At 37.2% G+C, this 9,199-nt stretch overlaps 1 protein-coding gene across 2 annotated transcripts; it reads left to right on the top strand.

The window, feature by feature from the left end:
• The first annotated feature begins 2,269 nt into the window (after positions 1 to 2,269).
• On the top strand, positions 2,270 to 8,210 carry LOC143031384 (uncharacterized). 2 transcript variants are annotated; one of them, XM_076195123.1, is made up of 3 exons: positions 2,270 to 2,424; positions 3,842 to 4,068; positions 7,198 to 8,210. In XM_076195123.1, the coding sequence occupies exon 3, from the start codon at positions 7,260 to 7,262 to the stop codon at positions 8,196 to 8,198; it is 939 nt and encodes a 312-aa protein (XP_076051238.1). In that variant the 5' UTR covers positions 2,270 to 2,424; positions 3,842 to 4,068; positions 7,198 to 7,259; the 3' UTR covers positions 8,199 to 8,210. The 2 variants fall into 2 exon arrangements, with proteins under 2 accessions (XP_076051238.1, XP_076051239.1); XM_076195124.1 differs by lacking the exon at positions 3,842 to 4,068.
• The last annotated feature ends 989 nt before the right edge of the window (positions 8,211 to 9,199 follow it).

The raw sequence follows: 9,199 nt of genomic DNA, 5'->3' as shown, positions 1-9,199 counted from the left end.
TTACCCACATTTATCTTCAGCTTTCTTCTATCACACACTCTACCAACTTCCTCAATCCCTCCTCCGATCCTGCCACAAGCATAGTGTCATCCACAAACAACAGCTGGCTCATCTCCCACTTTTCTCCATTTTCTTTAACCATCTCCGATCACTGACCCACTACCCTTGCATTTACCTCTCGCAGTACCCCATCCATGTATAAGTTGAACAGCCAGGGCGACATAACACATCCTTGACAAAGTCCCACCTTCACCTCGAACCACTCACTCTCTCCATTTCCAATCCTGACACAAGCTCTACTACCCTCATAAAAACTCTTGACAGCTCCTAGAGGCTTTCCTTCTATCCCGTATATCCGCAAAACCTCCCACAGTGCCTTCCTGTCTACCCTGTCATAAGCCTTTCCCAGATCCATAAAAGCCCAAAAAACATCCTTCCCCATTCCTATAGCTTTCTCACATATCTGTCTTACCACAAAGATCTGATCTACACAACCTCTACCTGTCCTAAATCCACACTGTTCCTCACCAATTACTCCCTCTGTTCCTCTCCTAATCCTCTCAATGAGGAAAAGGTAGCAGAAAAAGTGAAAAAAAGGGATAAAAGTAAGAAATTATGGGAAAAGAAAAGTAAAAGGCAATCAAAGGGGTAATGAAATAATAATAAAAATATACAATGAAGAAGGAAAAGAAATGGAGGAGGAAACAGCAGCAAAAGATATGGTAACACATTGGGAAAAGATATACAGGAAGCACAAAAATAAGATTGAGCAGGTATAGAATGAATATATCAGAGGAGAATACCAAGTTGAGATGAATAAAGATCAGGAAAAATACAGATGCTATAAAGTATTGTGGGAGAAATCAAACCAATGGAAAAGACCATATCAATGAAAGAAAAGGTAAAGAAAGTGATAAAATGAAACTAAAGAATGAGGGAGTAGCCAGCCCAGATGGATTAAAATCAGTTATACAAGGCACTAGCACATAATGAAACCTGTATCAATACATTAATAATGTGCTACAATATGAAACTGGCAAGAAAAGAAAAAATCAGAAAAGAAAACAGTAGATGTAAGATGTTATAATAAAAATAAACAAAAGTAAAAGACATAAGACTATTAGCATTGGTGAACATCTACAAAACATTCATTTCACAAACAAAAAATGACATTGAACTACACATAGTAACCATGTAGTAAGTACTGAAACTATCAGTTGTTTTAAAAAATGATTAGACAACTTTATGGATAGGGATGACAGGTGGAGATAGATACAGAGCTGCTTAGTGTAGGCCTTAAGGTCTCTTGCAGTCTCCTTTATTCTTATGTTCTTATGAATGAAGTAGATTGAAAGACAAAATGTTTCTACTACAATACTGCATAAAAAATAGGTAGATTTCCAAAAAGCATGCCATACAGGGAAGAGAGAAACATTGATAGAGACCATGAAGAAGTACAAGATGTACAAAGACATAATTGAAGCAATAAGAGAAATATACAGAGATGATAAGGCAAGAATAAAAATAGGAGACAAAAGAAGCAAGGAAATAGAAATCAACAACAAAATAAAACAAGGTAACATTGAAGGTTGCATAGAGTGAACAATATTTAAACTAATAACATATGTAATAATGAAAGAATTAGAGGAAAGAAGAGAATTTAGAAACAAAATATATAAGATAAATGCACTATTCTATGCACCTGATGGACTAATATTGAGCACATCAGTAAAGGAAACAGAGACATAGAGACACTAGTAGAAACTAGTGGGAAATGTGGGTTTGAAAAAAAGTAACAATAATCTATAACCTGAGGGAAAAGCCAAAAGACATAGCAGGCATCAAAGTGTACAATTGAAGACATGGAAAAGTTATTCAACACAAAAAGAAAATGATAGAGATGAAGAAACTAGCAAACATAACATACTCATCATTGATAATGAAAATATGCAACAAAAGCGTAGTATTATCAGTAGATATGTATGCAAGCAACATCATAAAATTCACAGATGAAATAAAAAAAATAGTATGCTGAAAGATCTTGGGAGCACCAAAGTACACAGCTATAGGAGCACTAAGAGGAAAATTCTTGTTCGATAGAGAAAAAGTAGATATTAAAAAGGAAAACACCATATAAACTATGGGGAAAAAAAGAGAAGCGGAGTTGAAAGTAGCGGGAAGAGTATAAATGAAATAAACAAACAAAAGAATGAAAACATAAACGAAGCGCTTGATAGAAAGTTAGGATAGGAAATAGCTACATATAGAACCCAAACTTGAACCTACATCAGGTGTTTCTATAAAGACAAAACAACTGAACATGAAAGTGGGCTAGCAGACTTACAAGAACATTTGATATTTCTTGGACATTTGTGAGACGCCGAAGTGTTACGAAGATTGTAACCAAAAAGGGAAGCTACACAGGTAATGAAAAAATTATTTGGAGGCATTCGTCAGTCATCTACAGTAACAGTCTACGTATATTGATGCCTGGAATTTGCAGGCCATTATGGTTGTAGCTGTTTGGATGCTGGATACTTTAGAAAGAATACTGCAGATCAGTAATTAGATATTGTTGCGTTAAAAAAAAGTATACAGTATTCAAAGACTTGCGGAGGGGGCTGGCTGGAAGGGGATGGGATGCACAACATACAGAGAATTTTTTTTAGATAATAATAGCTCTGATCTAGGAAACAGTCTGCATAATTAATAATGTTTTATAACACTTTAAAAAAAACTAATTGAAGTGAAATATAATTAAAATAGATATAAAAATAGAAATGTTAAACAGTATATATTTTTTTTAAATTGTTACAGATGTTACCAGTAATTTGCAGTACTTAAATCTGGGATTCAAAATACTTGGAATGATAAGAACTAGCTAATGATACAGATAAGAATTGTAGGTGTGAGGTTGGCAGATATCTTAATGCCAAGATGTTGACCTGTCTTAATTCATAAAAATGTGTACTAATGATACTCTTAATTTGCATTACATATATATTGTGTGTGAAATACTCGGAATGATAAGAACTTGATAATGATATAGGTAAGAATTGCAGTTGTGAGCCCTAGCCTAACGTATCTCATGGTAAATATAAAGATGTTTGCCCATTATAATTTAAAAAAAAAAGTTTCCACTGATTACTATTAATGGTATATGAAATAACAATAGAAAATTAATTTTGTAAATTACAGTACATCAATGTAATATATATTATGCTTGGCAGAAATCAGTAATAGAAAAAGTTGCTAAAAGCTATAAACAATCAAACATAGCTGCTTTGACTACATGAGACACCATCTTTGTTTTGGTAGAGGTGGAGGTTGAAGACTTTAAAATATGATCAATCCATCTATTCTAACCTAACCTGCATTTAGTAAAGCCGTACCTTTAATTCTAAAGGTCATCAGGTCATTGCCATCATTTTCTCCAACCTCTGAATCTATCAAAACAAAGATTGCGTCTAAAGGAGTTTACACAACTTTGTTTCTGCATAGCTTTTAGTAACATTTTCTGATATTGATTTCTACCAAGAAAAATATCTATTACATTGATGTATTATAATTAACAAAATTTATACAGTCATCCCTCGTTATTCGCGGGTTTTTTATCTGCGGTTTTGACTATTCATGGATTTCAATTGAAAAAAAAAAAAAAAAAAGACTGATGACTGTGCGCGCTGGTCCAGGTATCACTGCTGACCATTGTGTGTGTATGATACTTTAGAATAAAAATATTAAATTCACCAGAGGTTTTATTACATGTATATTGAGTCTGTTTCATTGCCTGCATATTCTAGTGGTTGAACATGATTTAATTTCTTCATTTTGGCTCCAGATTTACAATATATTTCACAATATCGGGAGATGTTATCAGCTGCTTGCTGCCGATGAGACTGAGCCATGGCACACTGGCATAAGACAGACACTACGACATTACCGGCCTCTGGCGGCCAAAAGCGGAACCAAGCAGTTTGTCTTTCAAGTATTTCCTTTTATGCCATGCATTAAAAGTTGGATTTTAGCAATGAAGAAGGAGGGTAAGAAATGCGAGATATGAAGTCGGTGAGTGAATGGCCCTATGGCCATGTTGTGTTATTCTTAGTTTATTAAGTGTTATTAAATTATACTTGTTAACTGCTGATATATGAGAAGTGAATTTATTATAAGTGGAAGACATTTAAAGCATATCTCAACTATTAGTAGAGAAGATGTGGCTAGAATGAAGCATGAGAATGCTAATTTTGGCGGTGACATTCTGTAGATTTTAAATTGTTTTCTCCAAAAGCATATTTGCGGTTTTAGCCATTCGCGGAGGTTTTGAGAATGTATCCCCAGCGAATAACAAGGGATGACTGTGTTTATTTTTCTAATGCTATATCATGTAGGTGTGCACTTCTAAAAATAATATCCTCTTAATTTATGGTACTTATGTATATGGGGCTCAAAATGCCCAGAATTGTAGCTGTGAGGCTGGCAAACATATTTTTAAATATAAAAAATTATGCTGATATGTGCTCAATATGAGTACACATTTTTAGGGAAAAAAAAGTGGAGAATAAAAACTATCTTGGTGCAATGACCTCAGAATATCTAAGTATTATGTTTGCTTCCAAGAGAAATCAGGATCCTGGGGGCAGTGGCTCAACTTGATTACTTTCAAAGTCTAGCTGTTGTTAACAACTTGTATAGCATTGGTCCACCTAAGCAGAGACATTTGTTTTGGTACAGACTGTAAACCTTGTTAAAGATTAAAAAATGGGTGAAGGAACAGTGATGAGTCACAAAACTTAGGTAATTTGTAGAATTTCCCGCCACTCTGATCAACTGTTGAATCTCTACTCCAACTGTATTCAATTGTTGACAACCCCCCCCACACACACACACAAGAACCACCAAGGTGTCAACAGCTGTCGACTAGAGCTCCATAGGCTGCCGAATAAGACAAAAATTCTCAAAAGTGCAAGGAAAGCAAAAGGCCTGGGTTGTACTGAGTGGGAGGGGGAGCGCTTGTGGTTGCCCAAAAAGATCTCCGTGCAGTGTTAAATGTGTCTATCATGAGAAAATGCAAGGGGACCAAGGCAGATCAAGAGAAAATGGTGACGAGTTTGAGTCAAATGTCGACACAAACACAGAGCCCTCTGGAGGCACCATACCGAAACTAAATGTAAATAGATGCTTTGAAACCCTAAGAGGGATGATTAAATTGTACAGTGATGACCCTTTTTCAGTTCTGGCAAGTACAAAAAAAGAAATGAAAGTCGAATCATAGACATGGAAAGGGAGATGAATTTGAATAGAAACTTCTGTGAGAAAGAATTCATGGAGTTAAGGAAAGAGGTTGTGAATTTAAGGAAAGACTTTTAAATAGGTATGTGAACTAAAGAAAAAGAATTCTGAAATAAATAATGAGCTAAGAGAATTAAAAAAAAACTAATTTAGGTAATATGTGAAAGAAAAAAATGAAAAACCAATAGTGAGGATTAAAAAAAATAAATAAATAAAAAGAGGCAAATCACAAGATACAGGCAATGTCTGAAAGAAATTAAGAAAACTTAGGTGAGGAAAATTTGCAGATTAAGAAATTGAATGAAAACAAAACATATCTAAAAGATAGTACAACAAATGCAGGAAAATGCAAAGGACAATTATTCAAGTAATCAAAAATAAGCAAATTGAGTCAGAGATACAATGGATAGAAAAAGTGTATTGTAGTATATGGACTAAAGGAAAAACATGGTCTGTTCAGGTACTTAAGAGAAAAAGCAGAAGAAATAGCAAAAACAAATCTAAAAGAAGTAGAAGACAATGACCAAGAAGTAGAAAAGAAATAGAAGTACATGGAATGGGACAATATTCTAAAGAGATCTGCCTCTAAAGATTAAACTAAGATCACAAATGGTAGCAGAAGACATACTAGCAAAATCAGTAAGTTAGCAAAGAGTGTATATTACAACAATATATGGATAAAAAGAGAAATGTTGAGGGAAGAGAAAGAGAGAAGGCACTAAGAGATGAAGCCAAAGAATAAAATGTGAAGAGAGTGGAGACTGAAAGCAAGGAGTTCTATCAGAGAGTCTTAGACATGGGGCTGAAAAAATGGTACACCAAGGTAAGTGAAATAAAAGGAACAGAAAATGAGATGGAAAAGGGGAAAAAAAAAATGGCCTATACTAACATAAATGGATTAATCTCAGGATTGAGTCATGTGATGATCCACAAAGGAGAAAAACCTTTCCATTGTGACCTTTGCGATGCAACTTTCAAGAGATCAAGTGGTCTCAAATATCACATGATGACCCACACAGGAGAAAAGCCTTTCAAGTGTGATCTTTGCGAAGCAGCTTTCAGAGGAAAGGCAAATCTTCGACGTCACCTAGGTATATGTGCAAAGGATTATTGTGATTTTTATTCGTGATTAGAATCTAATTGGATTGTTGATCTTACAGGTATTGTGTTCAGCAATACCTCCACCAGTTAATATGCTTTTGCAACTAGTGACCAGTAGGCTGAGTACATTCCTATGCTGTGTGTATTCTTTTCCATGCTGCACTCCATAATTGTCTTGACTGATATCCAATGAATCTAAATGAAATTGAAATAAATGATCAGGACATCAATATCAATAGGTATGGGAAGTAAGAAGCTTTGAATGGTGAGGTTAAGTAGCAATGACAAAGTAAGAAATCTACCAGGAGACCCTTCAGTCCATAACGAGCTCTGGTATTCTGTCTCTGGATGAAGTCCATTGAGTCCTCAACTGCCTATAGCTCAACATATTCAGAGGCTGTGTGATACCTGTTTGTTGAGCACTGGCTAGATGAAAGGCTGCCCAAATGGGAGTACAGTAGGAGGAGGCAGGCCACTCTGGGGGCTTTCTCTTGGAAAGCCACTTTTTGTTCCCACTGCCATCTAATATTACTCCCAATGTAGCAGATCTAAGCTGTATCTGTTGGTGTTGTCACCTGTTGTATATATTGAAGGTGCTCCCATATATGTGTGTGTGTGCAACAAATGGTACATATGAAGTGTTTGATTACAATATGGCCTGTGTACAAGATCAAGCTTGTATGAAACATTCTCATTCCTGATATTATATAACCTGTAGCTAGTTGTTAATATAGATGTGCAAATGATCTCAGGGTTGAACAGATTCCAGTACTAGGTATTAAAATCTTATATTTTTATTTTCAGGCCCAGGATTTACCAATCCAGATTTCATTTGGAGAATTTCCCTTCAATACTATACGTTCACCATGGACACTGGAGAGAAGCCATTCCATTGTGGCTTATGCAATGCAGATTTCTCTCACAAGAGTAGTCTCACCAGGCACATAATGAACCACACAGGAGAGAAGCCTTTCAAGTGTGACCTTTGTGATGCAGCTTTCAGAGGAAAGCATCACCTCAAAAGCCACCTTGTGACACACACTGGAGAAAAACCTTTCCTTTGTGACCTTTGTGACGCAGCTTTTACCACAAAGTCAGATCTTCGACGTCACGTGATGACCCACACAGGAGAGAAGCCTTTCCGGTGTGATCTTTGCGACGACAAGGCTTTCACAACAAAGGCACATCTTCGATGTCATGTGATGACCCACACAGGAGAGAGACCTTTCCAGTGTGACCTTTGTGAAGCAACTTTCAAAGGAGCAAACGGACTCAAATATCACATGATGACCCACACAGGAGAAAAGCCTTTCAAGTGCGAACTATGCGATGCAGCTTTCAGAAAAAAACAACATCTCAAAATGCACATAGCGACCCATACAGGAGAGAAGATTTTCCAATGTGACCTTTGTGAAGCAGCTTTCTCGACAAAATCAAGTCTTCGAAGTCATGTGATGAACCACAAAGGCGAGAAACCTTTCCAGTGTGACCTTTGCGACGCAGCATTCACAACAAAGGCAAGTCATCGACGTCATGTCATGACCCACACAAAAGAAAAACCTTTCCAGTGTGACCTTTGTGATGCATCATTCAAGGGAACAAGTGGTCTTAAATATCACGTGATGACCCACACAGGAAAGAAAATTTACAAATGTGACCTTTGTGATGCAGCTTTCATAGCAAAATGTAACCTTAAATGCCACATGATGACCCACACAGGAGAGAAGCCTTTCAAGTGTGACATTTGTGATGCAGCTTTCACAAGAAAGGCAAGTCTTGGACATCACATGATGACCCACACATAAGAGAACCTATCCAGTGTGTCCTTTGCAATGCAACTTTCAAGAGAATGAGTGGTCTCATCAAATATCATATGACACACACAGGAGACGAGCCTTTCAAGTGTGAGCTGTGTGATGCAGTTTTCAGAAGAAACCATTGTCTCAAAAACCACATGGCTACCCATACAGGAGATAAACCTTTCTATAGTGATCTTTGCAACACTATTTCACAACAAAATTAAGTCTTTGGTGTCATGTGATGATGTACACAGAAGAGAATCCTATCCAGTGTGACCTTTGAGATGCAGTATTCAAAGGAGTGAGTGATCTCAAATATTGGGTGATGACCCACACAGGAGAGAAGCTTTACAAATGTGACTTTTTGTAATGTGGCTTAGATACACCTTGGTCTCTTAATCTCACACTCACCAACAGCCACTTGTGCCAACGTTTGGTTCCAGGACATAAATCCACTTCAGGAATTGGTGGTGTTTTATGTCCCGAGTCATTTCCCGAAGTGGGTTTAAGAGACCAAAGTGTATCTCATAAGGACCCACACAGGAGAGAAGCCTTTCAAGTGTGACCTTTGTGACAGAGCTTTCATAACAAAGTCAAGTCTTTGAAGTCACATGATGACCAACACAGGGGAGATACAAGTCTGGTTTGGTTTTGATACATCAAGAAGGCAGGACATGAATCCATGGGTTTGTGACCCAAGTGTTTGAGGAAGCCCAGATAGCTGGGGCTGGCTGGATGTCTTTTGGCTGTGGGACTTCTCCCTCTGCCACCCCAGCCCCAGGATTGGAAGGGGTCAGTCAAAACATTCAAACTGCAGATTTGGTAGTGGACTAGGCTGTTGTGGGTCTCCTTTCCCTGAGCCTCAGGGTGTGGGACAAGCTCGAGTTCTTCCAAAACCCTCTGCACTATCATTGTATTCCCTTCCTGGACCAATGTAGTGAATCTTGGGAGGCTGGAGTTACATCCCTTTGCTTATGGGTGAATAGGCTTCCTGTCATCTCGTCTGG

This window comes from Oratosquilla oratoria, chromosome 12, assembly GCF_046742065.1.
Source record: "Oratosquilla oratoria isolate Oo_2021 chromosome 12, ASM4674206v1, whole genome shotgun sequence".
Lineage (NCBI taxonomy): Eukaryota > Metazoa > Arthropoda > Malacostraca > Stomatopoda > Squillidae > Oratosquilla > Oratosquilla oratoria.
This window is presented reverse-complemented; position numbering and strand designations above follow the sequence as displayed.

Excerpts from the sequence above, each read along its gene's own strand:
- LOC143031384 (XM_076195124.1), top strand. The coding sequence starts at position 7,260 with ATGGACACTGGAGAGAAGCCATTCCATTGTGGCTTATGCAATGCAGAT.